The sequence below is a fragment of the Schistocerca gregaria genome, chromosome X (genome assembly GCF_023897955.1).
Source record: "Schistocerca gregaria isolate iqSchGreg1 chromosome X, iqSchGreg1.2, whole genome shotgun sequence".
Classification (NCBI taxonomy): Eukaryota; Metazoa; Arthropoda; class Insecta; order Orthoptera; family Acrididae; genus Schistocerca; species Schistocerca gregaria.
Genome location: NC_064931.1, coordinates 256,753,720 through 256,771,924, shown reverse-complemented (window position 1 = coordinate 256,771,924; position 18,205 = coordinate 256,753,720). Strand labels below are relative to the sequence as shown.

Genomic DNA, 18,205 nt, shown 5'->3' with positions numbered 1-18,205 from the left:
GGCACGGGATACATGCGGACGTGCATTGTCCTGTTGGAACAGCAAGTTCCCTTGCCGGTCTAGGAATGGTAGAACAATGGGTTCGATGACGGTTTGGATGTACCGTGCACTATTCAGTGTCCCCTCGACGATCACCAGAGGTGTACGGCCAGTGTAGGAGATCGCTCCCCACACCATAATGCCGGGTGTTGGCCCTGTGTGCCTCGGTCGTATGCAGTCCTGATTGTGGCGCTCACCTGCACGGCGCCAAACACGCATACGTCCATCATTGGCACCAAGGCAGAAGCGACTCTCATCGCTGAAGACGACACGTCTCCATTTGTCCCTCCATTCACGCCATTCGCCTCCCGCATGCCCACTATACGCCCTCGCTCCAAGTCCGTCAACTGCACATACGGTTCACGTCCACGCTGTCGCGGCATGATACCAGTGTTAAAGACTGCGATGGAGCTCCGTATGCCACGGCAAACTGGCTGACACTGACGGCGGCGGTGCACAAATGCTGCGCAGCTAGCGCCATTCGACGGCCAACACCGCGGTTCGTGGTGTGTCCGCTGTGCCGTGCGTGTGATCATTGCTTGTACAGCCCTCTCGCAGTGTCCGGAGCAAGTATGGTGGGTCTGAGACACCGGTGTCAATGTGTTCTTTTTTCCATTTCCAGGAGTGTACATCCAACTGGCTGAGGAAGTCAAGGATATGTGGCATCAGGATAAAGTTGACATTATACCCATTATACTTTTAACTACAGGAGTCATACCACACAATATCCACCAGTACATCAATGCAATAAAGCTACATACAAACTTATATATACAACAACAGAAATCCGTAATTATTGATACATGTTCAATTACCCGAAAGTTCCTAAATGCAATATAACATATATCGTACAGTTAAAAGGAAGTCACACTTGATCAAGGTCCGCGTCACTTTGTACTTCTGACCAGACATAAGAGATAAGAAAGAGATAAGAAAGAAATAATAATAACAAAAACTGTGTAAAAAGTTGGTTAGATTTTGTTTCTAGTGTTGAATTTTATGGAAACACCTTCTGATTTCGTCACATAGCCCCATATAGTATGGAAGTTTATATTGAAATTTCGCTTTATTTCCCATGTGCAGAACCCCTTTGCACGTCTACTGTCCTGTAATGAAAGAGAACAGCACATAGATGCATTTGCATAGTTGGAGTTCACCAAAAAGGACTGTCTCATAAAATGAATATGGCTCATCTTAACAGAATGCTAAACTTGCATGAAAAAAGTTAGGTGTAGAATGTTGTACATATTACAAATAAAAACAGTAATTTGTGTACCTCTCAGTGAAGTATGATTCATTGTAATTCTTGGTCAGACACAGTACGAAGATAATAGCTAGCAAAAATAGCACCAGCTCACAGGAACACTACAGTGCCACATGTTGTTAAAAATATATTGAGGCAATATATTTTCTTGCAATTAAAAACAAAATCCCATACTTCTGTGTGAATTTAATTGAAACTACTTCACATTATTGAATTTTTGTAATTACTGGTTCTATACATTTTCTGTTACTTTTGGATCGCCAGTAATATTGAAAACAGAGGTTCACTAAGTGCATTAAAATAACTTCATGTGATATATACTATGACACAACATGTTACTGTTTTCAGTACACTTGTCAGACAAAGAATCTCTCAATGATTAGAATTATACCTGTGGCTTATTTTGAAGCTAAACACACAGAAGCTCAAAAAATGTTACTGAGAGGGATACAAACAGCAGAAATAGTAGTAATGGACCACTTACTATATAATGCAGTCAATGGGCAGAAAATAGATGCTCCAGTTCTGGTGTGTGTGTGTGTGTGTGTGTGTGTGTGTGTGTGTGTGTGTGTGTGTGTGTGTGTGTGTGTGTGCGTGCACGCGCGCGCGTGTGCGTTTGTGCGTGCGTGTGTGGGCGTGTGCGTTTGTGCGTGCGTGTGTGGCACGCAAGAGCGGTGTGTGGTGGTAGGGTGCACACGTATGACCAGAACAATGGAAATTCAAAGGTGAGCTACTATGTTCAGCTTTATGTAGGTGTCACCTGCTCAACTAGATGACTGGTCGTCTTCCCCTCACACGTGTCCCCCCCCCCCCCCTCCTCCCCAAAGTCCAAAGTAATGTACACAATGATCAAGTGAGGGTCCAAACTTGTACTGATGACCATAACTTCTATAAATAAAACTAGGGTTCCATGTATTTTGTAAACAACATTACGAAAATGTTGTGCAACATACAGCCTACATGAATTCAGAGTATGATGAATATAAAATGAATGATTATGCATACATTATTTTCCTTTAACACAAAGTGGTTATATTTAAACTTTTGCTATTTGAGCGAAGTGTACATGGGAAACTATTTACAGTATAAGTACCTAATTTTATAGGAATTATGTTCAGATTGAGTGCTGCAGGATTTGCATTGTTAGTAGTGTTAATGTCATGACTTGCCATTACATACGGGTACTGGTACAGCAATACAGGGTTGCAAGCCAAGCATCAGTGTGCATTACACTAGCCCACAGTCAATGTAGGTCTGGATATGGTGAGGAGGGCTTTACTCTAAAGCTGTTTTATCAAAGCATCAGCAATAGTGCTGCTGCTCTTCGCGAGTACAGATGCATTAAAGGAATATGGGGGAGGTCCTCTTTCCACACCAGGATTGAAGAATATGATTCAGAAGTTCAAATTAACTGGGGTTTTAGGAATTGTTCCTGGGAGAGATCAACACGCAACTGCATTAAAAATTGTTGACAAAGTTACTGTTGCAGTGACTAAGAATACTGGATGCAATGTGCAATCTTCAAGCAGTAGACGAGATATGTCACGACAGCTGAACATTTCACGGTCCACCGTTCAGTAAGTGCTATAAACAATTGTGAAATGATATCTCTAGTGCAATTTCAGTCTGTGGTAGATGCAGGTGGTCATCACATTGCACAACTTTTGTGAGCTGGAATGTAAAGATGGTAGACAATTAACAAATGTTACCCTCCCATGTGGAAATTAAAATGCCTTTCCTCAAATGGCTTATTCGTTATTTCTCTTCAGCATGTCCTTCCAAAATGTTTACACAAAGTTTCATTGTCATACCCCATCACTTGTTTTTCATGGGAGCCCTCTCAAGTAGTGAAAGCTTAATTACAACTACACTGTATGTAACTTCATACATTGCATAACTGGGCAGTTGTTGACAATCTGGTAACTTATATCTACTGGAGAATATCACATTTTAACTAGTGAGTACGAGAAATGTTTCAGTAGAAAATTTATAATCAGTGGAAAATGTCAATGGTTTGCTGGAAGGGCTCAGGATTTAACACACATTAATTAGAAGATGGACATAGCAAAATTTGCATCACAAATACTTAGTCAATGTTAACAGGAAATGAAACTTATGCTCACAATTTTATTTCACTCCAGTATAATGGATTATAAGTATTATATAAGTATGGCTAATAATAACATATCAACTTATCTTTCATGGCTCAAGTAACAATTCTGAAATCATAAATAATAACATAAAAAATAATCACGCCACTGTTATGTACCTAGTTTCCTTTTCTTCGCGTGTGCTAATCTGCAGTCCAACAACCTCTTTAGATGAGATGATTTACCATGTGTCTGTTGCACCCTATTTCCTGTTTCGAAACCAGTGTGATCATCTGAGTCGTCTCCTGCCTCATTATGTTGCCGCTGCTGCTCCAGCAGCACTTTTTGAACAATTGGCCTGTAATTTTTAAAATCTCTTTAGTTATTATTGTTGTTAAATGAAACAGGCACATTTAATATATTTATTACATAAACACAGAAATTACACAACCCAAAAAAGAATGTGTTTGGTGTGTTTTCATATGACAGGAATGTAACTAAAAAAATTCTTAATATGTGTTTGTCAATGGCCATGCAGGATGAACATACAACAAACGGAGAGGAAAAACCAGCAACCTACGGAAGATATTTTTGTTCAGTATTATAGACTGAATGTCTTAAGTTTGCCATCTTAATATTTGCACTGAAAATTTAATCTGTGTTTCATTTCAATGTACAAACAGCTGCTACAAGCAGCAGCACTACATACGTACTCTTGAGAAAAGCCGACAACAGATGACTATGTTCATGTTTAGTGTACATAAAGATAATTAAATTCTAAGAACATTACACATGTCACCATAGTTTAACACCACAGTCAATACAAACCATTTATTATGGTTGTACATTTGTGCAAATGTGCTAATATATTTCTAATTTAGCAGCCCATTAATTTTTCCCAAGGGCATGCAAGTTTACTGTATGCTTAAATGATGATGGCGTCCTCTTGGGTAAAATATTCCAGAGGTAAAATAGTCCCCCATTCGGATCTCCGGGCAGGGACTACTCAAGAGGACATTGTTATGAGGAGAAAGAAAACTGGCATTCTACGGATCGGAGCGTGGAATGTCAGATCACTTAATCGGGCAGGTAGGTTAGAAAATTTAAAAAGGGAAATGGATAGGTTCAAGTTATATATAGTGGGAATTAGTGAAGTTCGGTGGCAGGAGGAACAAGACTTTTGGTCAGGTGAATACAGGGTTATAAATACAAAATCAAATAGGGGTAATGCTGGAGTAGGTTTAATAATGAATAAAAAAATAGGAGTACGGGTAAGCTACTACAAACAGCATAGTGAACGTATTATAGTGGCCAAGATAGACACGAAGCCCACGCCTACTACAGTAGTACAAGTTTATATGCCAACTAACTCTGCAAATGACGAAGAAATTGAACAAATGTATGATGAGATAAAAGAAATTATTCAGGTAGTGAAGGGAGACGAATATTTAATAGTCATGGGTGACTGGAATTCGAGCGTAGGAAAAGGGAGAGAAGGAAACATAATAGGTGAATATGGATTGGGGGTAAGAAATGAAAGAGGAAGCTGTCTGGTAGAATTTTGCACAGAGCATAACTTAATCATAGCTAACACTTGGTTCAAGAATCATAAAAGAAGGTTGTATACATGGAAGAATCCTGGAGATACTAAAAGGTATCAGATAGATTATGTAATGGTAAGACAGAGATTTAGGAATCAGGTTTTAAATTGTAGGACATTTCCAGGGGCAAATGTGGACTCTGACCACTATCTATTGGTTATGAACCGTAGATTAAAACTGAAGAAACTGCAAAAAGGTGGGAATTTAAGGAGATGGGACCTGGATAAACTGAAAAAACCAGAGGTTGTACAGAGTTTCAGGGACAGCATAAGGGAACAATTGACAGGAATGGGGGAAAGAAATACAGTAGAAGAAGAATGGGTAGCTTTGAGGGATGAAGTAGTGAAGGCAGCAGAGGATCAAGTAGGTAAAAAGACGAGGGCTAGTAGAAATCCTTGGGTAACAGAAGAAATATTGAATTTAATTGATGAAAGGAGAAAATATAAAAGTGCAGTAAATGAAGGAGGCAAAAAGGAATACAAACGTCTCAAAAATGAGATCGACAGGAAGTGCAAAATGGCTAAGCAGGCATAGCTAGAGGACAAATGTAAGGATGTAGAGGCTTATCTCACCTTTGCAGAAAAGAGAGCCACTTGTATGAATATCAAGAGCTCAGATGGAAACCCAGTTCTAAGCAAAGAAGGGAAGGCAGAAAGGTGGAAGGAGTATATTGAGGGTCCATACAAGGGCGATAAACTTGAGGACAATATTATGGAAATGGAAGAGGATGTAGATGAAATGGGAGATATGATACTGCGTGAAGAGTTTGACAGAGCACTAAAAGGCCTGAGTCGAAACAAGGCCCCGGGAGTTGACAACATCCCATTAGAACTATTGACGGCCTTGGGAGAGCCAATCCTGACAAACCTCTACCATCTGGTGAGCAAGATGTATGAGACAGGCGACATACCCTCAGACTTCAAAAAGAATATAATAATTCCAGTACCAAAGAAAGCAGGTGTTGACAGATGTGAAAATTACCGAACTATCAGTTTAATAAGTCACAGCTGCAAAATACTAACGCGAATTCTTTACAGACGGATGGAAAAACTTGTAGAAGCCGACCTAAGGGAAGATCAGTTTGGATTCCGTAGAAATGTTGGAATACCTGAGGCAATACTAACCCTACGACTTATCTTAGAAGAAAGATTAAGGAAAGGCAAACCTATGTTTATAGCATTTGTAGACTTAGAAAATGCTTTTGAGAATGTTGACTGGAATACTCTCTTTCAAATTTTAAAGATGGCAGGGGTAAAATACAGAGAGCGAAAGCCTATTTACAATTTGTGCAGAAACCAGATGGCAATTATAAGAGTCGAGGGGGCATGAAAGGGAAGCAGTGGTTGGAAGGGAGTGAGACAGGGTTGTAGCCTCTCCCCGATGTTATTCAATCTGTATATTGAGTAAGCAGTGAAGGAAACAAAAGAAAAATTTGGAGTAGGTATTAAAATCGAGGGAGAAGAAATAAAAACTTTGAGGTTTGCCGATGACATTGTAATTCTGTCAGAGACAGCAAAGGACTTGGAAGAGCAGTTGAACGGAATGGACAGTGTCTTGAAAGGAGGATATAAGATGAACATCAATAAAAGCAAAACGAGGATAATGGAATGTAGTCAAATTAAGTCAGGTGTCTCTGAGGAAATTAGATTAGGAAATGAGACACTTAAAGTAGTAAAGTAGTTTTGCTATTTGGGGAGCAAAATAACTGGTGATGGTCGAAGTAGAGAGGATATAAAATGTAGACTGTCAATGGCAAGGAAAGCGTTTCTGAAGAAGAGAAATTTGTTAACATCAAGCATAGATTTAAGTGTCAGGAAGTCGTTTCTGAAAGTATTTGTATGGAGTGTAGCCATGTATGGAAGTGAAACATGGACGATAAATAGTTTGGACAAGAAGGGAATAGAAGCTTTCGAAATGTGGTGCTACAGAAGAATGTTGAAGATTATGTGGGTAGATCACATAACTAATGAGGAGGTATTGAATAGAATTGGGGAGAAGAGAAGTTTGTGGCATAACTTGACTAGAAGAAGGGATCTGTTGGTAGGACATGTTCTGAGGCATCAAAGGATCACAAATTTAGCATTGGAGGGCAGCGTGAAGGGTAAAAATCGTTAAGGAGACCAAGAGATGGATACACTAAGCAGATTCAGAAGGATGTAGGCTGCAGTAGGTACTGGGAGATGAAGGAGCTTGCACAGGATAGAGTAGCATGGAGAGCTGCATCAAACCAGTTTCAGGACTGAAGACTACAACAACAGCCCATTATCTAAAAACTGCACTACTGAATGTAATGTGCACTTATCTGCCATCTCACAAGTGAAAAAATGTAGGAGAAATCTGCTGAAGTAAGATGCACAAGAGTTTAACACTTAGTCAATAACAAAATGGTTACAGATTGAGCACAAACTCAAGGGTGAGGTGGAATGACTGGATGGAGGAACAGAAAAGTATTAGGCAACCAGTCAGCATTTTCAAAAGAATCATCATATAAATAATCTATCTTTTTTTTTTCAAAAAATACATTTTCAGTTATATTGTGTTCCCAGTACACTCTTGTGCATCTTTAGATCTGATCCATATGCCAAACTGTGGAGAAAGTCTTTCTTACATGTGTTAATGCATGGACTTGTCTTTGTGCTGTGCCATGCTTCCCTTTGGAGTACCAAAATTTAAAAGATGTGAGGAGTGGTTTTTCTTGACTACTGTTCAACTAGTTAAAAACCTACTGCTGTATTTCTGTACTTGAATTAGCACAAATGAATCATAGCGCCTCAGCATTAATGGCACTTGGAACAAAAACTTGCTTCATTGTTTTGTCAAAAACTTACATTTTTGAGACCATGGTTGTGTACAAAAAACAAGTTTATTCTTGCTAAGAAGAAAATAGCAGTCAGTCACTTACTATATACTTAAAAAAAACCTTTATCAGTTTTGAACACACAGGTTCATCTTCTGATGGCTGTTCAAGTTTTTATTACATTTATTGTTGTTTAAATTAGTTGTTGCCAGTTTTACTCCAACGACTAATGCAAACAACAACACACGTAATATAAATAAACACTGCTGTCTGAAGATTAATCTGTTTGTTCAACACCAATAATGGGGATATTTGTATAAATAAATAGTGTTATTAACAGAAGCTAGTTGCTGCTTTCTTCTTTCTAAGAATCAACTTGTTGGTGTATTGGCACCTAAAACCAGTCAGCTTCCTGGTACAGCACTTTGGATGTTCTTAATATAGTATTTATTTTCTCATTTGTCACATTATTTTTTGCGGTGATGCAGCGAGCTTTATAATTCTGTCATATCAAAATACTTCATTTTTATTCGTTTACCGTAGTCCACTTTCTTGATTACAATAATGGACCATTACATATAAATGACATGTTTGTGAATTTTTATGATAATCTACTTATTTTTGTATATCTTTTTTTCTCTTTTGAACAGAATACTGTTGTATGACACACCACAACACCAAGATAAGCAACACAGTAAAAACAAGACAATGAGTGTCATGGTTTCTGGTACCAGCTAACGAACCATGTGATTTATGCTAAATTATAGTGCAAAAAGAAATGAACAATACTGTATTTTTATGTCAACCCAAGAAACAAGTGTTAAGATATTTTTCCCAGCTATGTGAACAGGTCATAAACCAGACACAGGATTTTTTGAAATGGGGGAGGAGTACTGCACTACAGCCTAAACCGGTGAAATGAACTGCCATACATCGATTCAGCAGTATGATGTCACTCAGGGAGGAGCACTCAACAACCAGATAACCAGGCTCTATGGAGAAAGAGAGTGTATTCAGGATGCAAGAATACTCATTCAGAATTCTGAAAATACCAATCCACATTTCGGAAAGCTATAGTTGTGGTAAATTACAGCTGTGACAGGGTGTCTGAAAGAGAGGCCATACAGGAAAACGGGTGAATCAAGTTCTCATCGCTCAATGGCTGGGTGCACCAGCCTGTTATGATTTCCAAACTGTAGTGCTGCCATCTGAGAAACACTAGACAACATGGCTCAAATATACACGACCTAATTTTGACCCTCAGCTTTAGTATGCTGAATGTGCTCTGTAGTATACAAAAGTGTTTGAATGGCGAGTAACACAGTCAATGCCAGGTGATAATTATGCCATTGGATGACTTGAATGGAATTAGCTGCAGGCCTCTGCCTGAGCTAATGTCTGTATGCGGTCAACTTGTTGCCTTCACACAGAAGTGTCACTACTGGGTGACTTCCTCCTGCAGAAGGCCATCTCCCCAGTGAGCAGCGAGTTCAAGCCTGGCCAACTGGCTGCCTGCTACACCGCTGCTGTCCACTGACCCATTCCGGATAACATAGTTGCTGCCCAATGCCCAGAGTGGGCACAATCTATCACCTGCAGTCGCGCCACAAACCGCAGTTTAACACCACCTGTTCCGGTGTGTTGTTTACTACTGCTACAGAAGTGGCCAAGAAGCCACAGTGCCTCGGTTGGTTGGTTGGTTGTTGTGATGTTTAAGGGGTGCTAAACAGCTAAGGTCATCAGTCCCCCATTCCAAAAACAGGCGAGACGAAAAGTTACGGAGCAGGTAAAACCCCAAGGAGGAGGAGACTCCCCCCACACCCCAAGGTCACTCAAAGAACACAAATGTGGCAGCGAACACTACAGACAAGACGACTACAGATGAACACCGGACAGAAAGAAACAGAAGAAATGAAGAGGGCCGGAGACCGGTTGACTGACCATAAGAACAAAAAAGGGAAATAGTCAACCATCCGAATACACACTCAAATCTGCAACCAATTACGAGACTCGAGGACAAGGGACACAGAAAGGGAAAGGTGCAGGACCTCCCTAAATGGAACCATAAAAAGGACTACCACGGATAAAATTTAAAACGTCATCAGCCATGGAGGCATCGTCGCATAAAACCAAAGGCAACGTGCCCGGGAGATTAAAAGATTGCCGGAGGGTACGCAGTCGGGGACACTCCAACAAAATGTGGGCGACCGTCAGCCTGGACCCACACCGATACAGGGGGGGGATCCTCCTGACGCAAAATATGTCCGTGCGTCAGGTAGGTATGGCCGATGCGGAGCCGACACAGGACGGCAGAGTCCCTGCGAGAAGCCTGCAGAGAGGACCGCCACACATCGGTCGACTCCTTAACAGCCCGCAGTTTATTCAGCGATGTCAAACTACGCCACTCATCACGCCACATCCCAAGCACCTTACGGCGCAACACCAGCTGCAGATCACGAGCCGGGAGGCCGATCTCCAAAGCAGGGGCGTCGATCGCCCCTTTGGCCAGTCTGTCGACACGTTTGTTCCCCAGGATGCCAACGTGACCTGGCGCCCAAACAAAGACCACCGAACGACCAGAGCGAGTAATGGCAAAAACAGACTCCTGAATAAAGGATACCAGAGGAAAAGAGGTGTAGCAGCAGTCGATAGCCTGAAGGCTGCTCAGGGAGTCACTACAGATGACGATGGACGTACCTGAGCAGGAACGCATATGCTCCAGAGCGCGCAATATGGCCACCAGCTCTGCAGTAAAAATACTGCAGCCAGCCGGCAAGGAGCGCTGCTCAACATGGGCAGCATGAGCAAAAGCGTAGTCAGTACGACCATCAACCAGGGAACCATCAGTGTAGACAGGCTCACAGCCTGAAAATGAGGCGAGGAGTGCAAGAAAACAGCGACGGAGGGCCACAGGCGGAACCGAGTCCTTGGGTCCCAGACGGATGGAAGGCCGGGGCATACACCAGGGCACCAGGGAGGCTTGGGTGCACGGACCCGGAAGGGAGGCAGAAGAGGGAATGACCCCAGTTCCGACAGCAGGGACTGGACGCAGACAGCAATGGAAAGCCCAGACCTAGGTCGCCGTTCGGGCAGAGGGAGGACCATGGCAGGGAAAAGCAGGCGATGATTGGGATGGCCCAGCGAGCAATGCACGTGGACAGCATATTCGGCAAGCAGTCCGTGGCGGAGAATCCGCAGCGGGGGAACCCCGGCCTCCACCAGTAGACTATGCACGGGGCTCGTACGGAAAGCGCCAGTTGCAAGCCAAACACCACAGTGGTGTATGAGGTCCAACAACGTCAACACTGAGGGTGATGCAGCCCCATAGGCCAGGCTCCCATAATCAAGCCTGGACTGCACAAGGGCTCTGTACAATCGCAACAGCGTGCAGCGATCTGCACCCCAAGACACGTGGCTCAGGCAGCGGAGGGCGTTGAGGTGCCGCCAGCACTTTTGCTCAGCTGAGTAATATGAGGAATCCATGAGCCGGGCATCAAAGACAAGTCCTAAGAAGCGGCTAGTGTCCACCACTTCAAGTAGGTGGCCGTCAAGGTAAAGTTCAGGATGAGGGTGGACCGTCCGATGTCTGCAGAAGGGCATAACTCGAGTCTTGGCTGCAGAGAACTGAAAACGATGACTCAGAGCCCATGATGCTGCCTTGCGAACGGCTACTTGCAGCCTGCATTCGGCGACTCCCGTAGTCGTTGAGCTAAATGACATGCAGAAGTCGTCGGCATACAAAGAAGGAGACACCGACGACCCCACGGCTGCAGCAAGACCATTAATGGCCACTAAAAATAAGGAGACGCTCAACACCGAGCCCTGTGGGACACCATTTTCCTGTATATAAAATGAACTAGAGGCGGCATCGTCTTGCACCCGGAAAGAGCGGTGCAATAAAAAGTTTTGAAGAAAAGCTGGGAGCTGACCATGAAGACCCCACTAATGCAATGTAGCAAGGACGTGATACCTCCATGTGGTGTCATACGCCTTTCGCAGATCAAAAAATACAGCAATGACATGCTGACGGCGGGCAAAGGCCGCACCAAATTGTCCGCAGCACACTGGCACCGACGGAAGCCACCCTGGGATGGAGTGAGGAGACCGCGCGACTCAAGGACCCAACACAAACGCCGCCCCACCATACGTTCGAGCAATTTGCGCAAAACGTTGGTGAGGGTAATGGGACGTTAGCTGTCCACCGGCAGAGGGTCCGCACCGGGCTTCAAGATGGGGACAATAACACCCTCTCGCCATTGCGACAGGAACACGTCCTCACTCCAAATGCGGTTAAAGATGGTGAGGACGTGTCTCTGGCAGTCCCTGGAGAGATGCTTCTGCATCTGAGCGTGGATGCAGTCTGGTCCTGGTGCTGTATCAGGGCAATTGGTGAGGGCTGCGAGGAATTCCCTCTCGCTGAAAGGAGCATTGTATTTTTCAGAACGATACGTGCGGAATGATAATGGCGTCCGCTCGACTCGCTCCTTTAGAGAGCGAAAGGGGGGGGGGGGGTGGGGGTGGGGGGGTGTGTGTGTAAGTTGCAGTTGCAGAGCTCGTAGCAAAGTGCGCGGCAAGGTGGTCACCAATGGCGGCAGCGTCCGTGCAGACAGCGCCGTCCAGGGAGATTCCAGGGACACCCATAGGGGTCTGGTATCCATAAATCGGCAGGATGTGCGACCACACGAGCGAGGGGGAGACACGGGAGCCCAAGGATGAGACATACGTCTCCCAACACTCCTGCTTACGCCGTGCAATAAGACGACGGGCCAAGGCACGGAGCCTCTTAAAGGCAATGAGGGTCTCCAGAGACAGGTGCCGCCTATGACGCTGGAGAGCCTGCCTACGGTCGCGAATAGCCTCAGCAATCTCCGGCGACCACCAGGGGACAGCCTTCCTCCGAGGGAGTCCAGAAGAGCGGGAGATGGCAGCCTCGGCCGCAGAAATGATTGATTTGGTCAAGACACGGACCACCTCGTCAATGTCACCCTGTGGGGGAGACTCAATGGTAGCAGCGGAAGTAAAAGCTGGCCAGTCAGCCCTGTTGAGAGCCCAGCGAGGCAGGCGCCCAGAAGAATGACACTGGGGCAGTGACAAATAGATGGGAAAATGGTCACTACCACACAGGTCAGGATGCACTCTCCAGTGGAGGGATGGGACAAGTCCGGGGCTGCAAAGAGAGAGATCAATGGCCGAGAATGAGCCATGGGCCACACTGAAATGCGTGGGAGCACCAGTGTTCAAGAGGCTAAGGTCGAGCTGAGACAACACATGCTCCACGGCACGACCGCGGTCATCAGAGACAGTCCCACCCCATAGAGGGTTGTGGGCACTGAAATCGCCCAGAAGCAGCAATGGTGGTGGGAGTTGAGCCAGCAGTGCAGCCAAGACATGTCGGGGGAGCTCTCCATCCGGAGGAATGTAAACAGAGCAAACAGTAATAGCCGGCGAGAGCTCTACCCTGACAGCGACGGCCTCTAAAGGCGTCAGAAGGGGTACGGGCGAGCTACAGACAGAGTGGTGACCAAAGAGGCAAACTCCACCTGACCCTCATTGACAGGCAGCGCGGTTCTTGTAGTATCCCCGATAGCCGCGAAGGGCGAGGGTCCGCATTGCTGGAAACCAAGTTTCCTGAAGAGCAATGCAGAGAACAGGGGAAACACTCAGAAGCATCCAGAGCTCAGAAAGGTGGTGGAAATAATTGCCGCAATTCCACTGGCGAATGGAAGCACGAAGGGACTGGGAGGGCGTGAAGGCGACTAAGAGGCAGACAGCGCCTCAGAGCCAGCGGCCGCCACCGGGGGAGAGTCAGCTGCGTCCATAGGAAAGGCCCCCGAAGGTTCCGTGAAGGCGAGATCCACGGCAGAGGCGAGGATCTCCACCTCATCCCCAGAGCCAGAACTATGTACAGCAGGCGGTACTGAAACCGCCGGAACGTCCTTCTTCTTGGACACGTTCCGTTCCTTCTTCTCGCGTCTGTCCTTGGGGTAGAGGGCTGGGAGAGCTTGTCTGAAGGAGCGTCGGAGGCTGTGGACGACGCAGAAGCCCTACGACCAGCAGGTGGCGGAACCTTCAGCCACTGGCTGACATCCGGCTGGTTAGGAGAAGAAACGGAGGTAGGGAGAGCCCCGAGGGACCCCTTCCGCGAGAAAGGAACTGGCAGAGGCAATGCCGGCGGAGAAGGAGGGGGAGGGATCAAGCCCCCCGGTTTTTGAGCAGATGTCACTCCCGAAGTATGCGCAGGGGGAGTGACAGGAGAGGGTTTGCCCCCAACTGCTAAGGGGGCAACAGAGGAAGGCTTGCCCCCCGACACTAGGGGGGCAGACAGAGATGCACGGCCCCGAGGGCCCACTGAAGGCGGCACAGATGAGGCGACAACTGCCACCCGCGAGGGCGACGATAACGTGGCTGCAGCATAAGATGTTCGAAGTGGGACAGGATACAACCTTTCAAATTTTAGTTTAGCCTCGCGATAAGTAAGCTGGTCCAGGGTCTTAAATTCCATTATCTTCAACTCCTTATGAAGAACGGGGCAGTCCGGCGAGCATGGGGAGTGGTGTTCCCCACAGTTGATACAGACAGGCGGAGGCGCACATGGTGAATCGGGATGAGAGGGGCATCCGCAGTTTCGACATGTGACGCTGGATGGGCAACGGGAGGACATATGCCCAAACTTCCAGCACTGGAAGCACCGCATCGGGGAGGAGGGGGAGGGGGGGGGCGCATGGCTTGATGTCACAACGGTAAACCATTACCTTGACTTTTCTCGGGCAATACAGCACCCTCGAAGGGCAAGATAAAGGCACCGGTGGCCACCCTGTTAGTCTTGGGTCCTCTATGTATACGACGGACAAAATGCACAGCACGTCGTTCCAAGTTGGCTCTCAGCTCGTCGTCGGATTGTAACAATAGGTCACGATGGTAAATAATCCCCTGGAATATTTAAGCTACTGTGGGGAGTGGCGGTAACAGGGACGTCACCCAGCTTATCACACAAGAGGAACACCCGTGACTGGGCTGGGGAGGACGTCTTGAGGAGGATGGACCCATTCCTCATTTTAGACAACCCTGCCACTTCCCCAAACTTATCCTCCAGGTGTTCCACAAAAAACAGAGGCTTTGTCGTAAGAAAGGAGTCACCATCAGTCCTGCTGCAGACAAGGTATTGTGGTACGTAAGGCTCCGGCTTGGCACTAGATCTGTGTCCCTCCCACGGCGCAGCCAACGAGGGGAACGACTGAGGGTCATACTGCGCAGCATCAAAGTCAACTCTGATTCGCTTAGAGATGCTGGTGGCCGTGCGACCACCAGCTTGGTGTGATTTATTGCGCTTCATTGTGCCACATCCGCCCAGATGCCACCTATTCCGAACGAGGGCTCTCCCCAAGGGCGCCACCCAGCCAAAGCAACGAGTACCTGGCCGAAATCCCGTTGCCCGCAGTCCCCGTGCCCCAGACAAGATGGGCACATACTCCTTGGCACGCATGGGGAGGAAACAGCTCAGGCATCTGTAGTGCGATCCCTGCGTGGTCGGGGGGTACCACCAAGAGGGTACATGACGACCCCACCACAACAGACTGGCTACCGTGCTGGATTTTAGGTGTTGAAAGGGTCCACAGTTGTCGTGGGTGCTAAGAAGGGGATTGCGCATAAGACGAGGAGGAGGCAACCCAGAAGACGTTGGGTGTAAATCCCGCCACACGACAATAGATATCATGCAAGATGGTGGTGCACGATGGACCAATAGAAAAACACTACGTAAGGCGTCCTTCCCCAAATGGCACGCACTAACAACGGAAATTTTGAAAATTGGAGATCAAACCCAAGAGGGGACCATCACATAAGGCCGAAACTTTTGAGACTCCTTTTAGTCGCCTCTTACGACAGGCAGGAATACCGCGGGCCTATTCTTACCCCCGAACCCGCAGGGGGCTGTCATCTGTCATCAACGATGTGCCACCCTGTGTCAGCCCTCTCTTGTTGTGGTGACTCTTGCGTGCACTGCCACCAGCACATGCCGCTTTTCTGTTGGTCAACTGCCAACACTGGCATGCTCCAGCAAACATGGCCAGCTACGTCTCAGAGGCCATCAACCTCCTTCCCATATACAACTCCGTCATTGTAATCGTCATAAGTAAAAGACTTTCTTAACAAGAGATATTTTACCGATGGTTTAGCATTCAATTCCAACCACAACTACCACCAGGATTGCACCTACATCCATGCAGGGTAACAGCACACTCATTCTGGCTATGTAGCAGCCCAATCCACCCACCACCATACGGGTCATGTCCCAAACTCTATATTTAGAATGATTTGGAAGCTGCTGCTCATACGGCTAGGCATCTAGACAGATGGAGTACTGTTGCAAATGGCCAAAAAGAACTTAGAACTTAGTGCACGAGGCAAAAAAGTATGGAATGTACCATGAGGAATTAAATAAAGCCTCTGAAAACTGGGCTTTCATACATTATCTGAAGTAAAACAGCACCAGGTTCTTTCGGGAGCAGTTCAGTAGAGTACCTCAAAGGTGAAACGAATTCAGTAGAGACTTTTCTAGACAGGATCATGAAAATAAGTGCTCAAACTTATCAGCTGCCAGAAAGTGAGGAGACACACAGAGTTACCGTGCAAGAGGCTGAACATGGAGCATTAGATGCTTTAAGAGAGTTTCCACCCAACTTGTCTACAAGAGTACAGATGGAAAACACAAAGGATCTGTTCACCGCCATGAGGGTAACTATGCAGCTAGAGGAAGTAGATACATTGGCACAAATGCAGGGCACGTAAGATATTTTTTCTATGCATGTAAAATGTTATAGATGTGGGCACATGGGCCACATTCGAAAATAGTGTTGCCAGCTAAAATTTCATGAATGCAAGGTAGTGGGACACTGAGTGCAGGATTAAGCAGTAAGAGAGAAAATGGGAAGGGCTGTATGAAATGGTCATTTAATACCAATGGGGACTCCAAATCCTCCTGGTGGGTTCCCAATCCTCCCCCTCAGAGTTCCAGCAATCTTGCTGCTCCAGGCAGAGTTTGACAAGCACCAAGACAAGCAATAGTAACTTTCTTCATGTGGGGGCGGACATTATCTTGCTGAACGTAAGGCCAGGATGCTTGCCATGAAGGGCAACAAAATGGGGTGTAGAATACCATCAGCATAATGCTGTGCTCCAAGGAGCCCAGCTATAAAAAGAAATGGTACCCCAGACCATCACTCCTGGTTGTCGGGCCATATGGTGGGTGACAAATCAGACTGATATCCCACCACTGTCCAGGGCATTCCAGGACACATCTTTGGCCTGGAATCTCTTAGACTGGAGTAGAGTAGTATTACTCTCACTAATGAGTCCTGCTTCAAATTGGGCTCTGATAGCCAGCAAAGAAATGTCTGGAGATACCTGGAGAGTGGTGGGATACCAACCTGCCTAACTGTTGCCCACAATATAGCTATACAAACAAGACTGATGCTCTGGGGTGCCAATTGTTTTCATAGCAGCACCCCTTTGGTTTTCATTCACAGCAACCTTACGGCACAGCAGTACGTTGATGATATTCTATGCCCCATTTTGTTGCCCTTCATAACAAGCCACACTGCGCTTACATTACAGCAAGATAATGCTCATCCACACATGGCGAGAGTTTCTACTGCCTGACTTTGTCCTTTCTGTCCCACTCTGATAATTCCTTTATGGTGTGTGTTTTTCATGTCTTAGAATGTCCATTGGTGGCAGCAGGATAGTTCTGCACTCAGCATCAAATGCCAGTTCTCTAAATTTTCTCAATAGCACCCCTAGAGAAAAACATTGCCTTCCCTCCAGGGATTCCTATTTGAATTCACAAAGCATTTCCATAATACTCGCATCTAATCGAACCTACAGTGATAAATCTAGCAGCCTGTTGTTCAATTTCCTCAATGTCTTCCATTAATACTACCTGATGGGGTCCCAGACACTCAGGTAATACTCAAGAATTGGTTGCACTATTGTGCTACAGGTGGTCTCCTTTACACATGACACAGGCTTTCCTAAAACAACCTCCATTAACTGAAGTCAACCATTTACCTTTACCATTACAATCCTTACAATTATTTCAATAAACAGATATGGCAGAAATGAATTGTTTCCATTTTTAATAATCCCCAACAAAACAGCTAGTTAAGATCATAATAAATTTCTACTGTGCAATCCTAGGTGGGGTATGGCCATTTTTTTTTCTTCATACAAATTTACTACTACATGCAGGTACAGTAGTATTTCGATATTGGTAATCATAATTCACAAACAAAATCTACAACACATTTTTACCATTTCTGACACTCTACACATCAATATTGAGGAAAGATCTAAAAATATTTTTGGATTACTGTTTCCTAGGCACTTTAGCAAAAAATGAAGTTCATATTCGATTTTC

The 18,205-nt window shown here is 45.6% G+C and overlaps 1 protein-coding gene across 4 annotated transcripts in view; it reads right to left on the bottom strand.

Moving 5' to 3' along the window:
• The window catches only part of LOC126297610 (uncharacterized), a 261,978-nt gene that overhangs the window by 78,918 nt on the left and 164,855 nt on the right, over positions 1 to 18,205 (bottom strand). For all 4 annotated transcript variants that reach the window (XM_049988614.1, XM_049988615.1, XM_049988616.1 and 1 more), the window contains exon 14: positions 3,573 to 3,751. In XM_049988614.1, the coding sequence (XP_049844571.1) occupies positions 3,573 to 3,751 (179 nt within the window). The remainder of the gene's footprint in view (positions 1 to 3,572; positions 3,752 to 18,205) is intronic.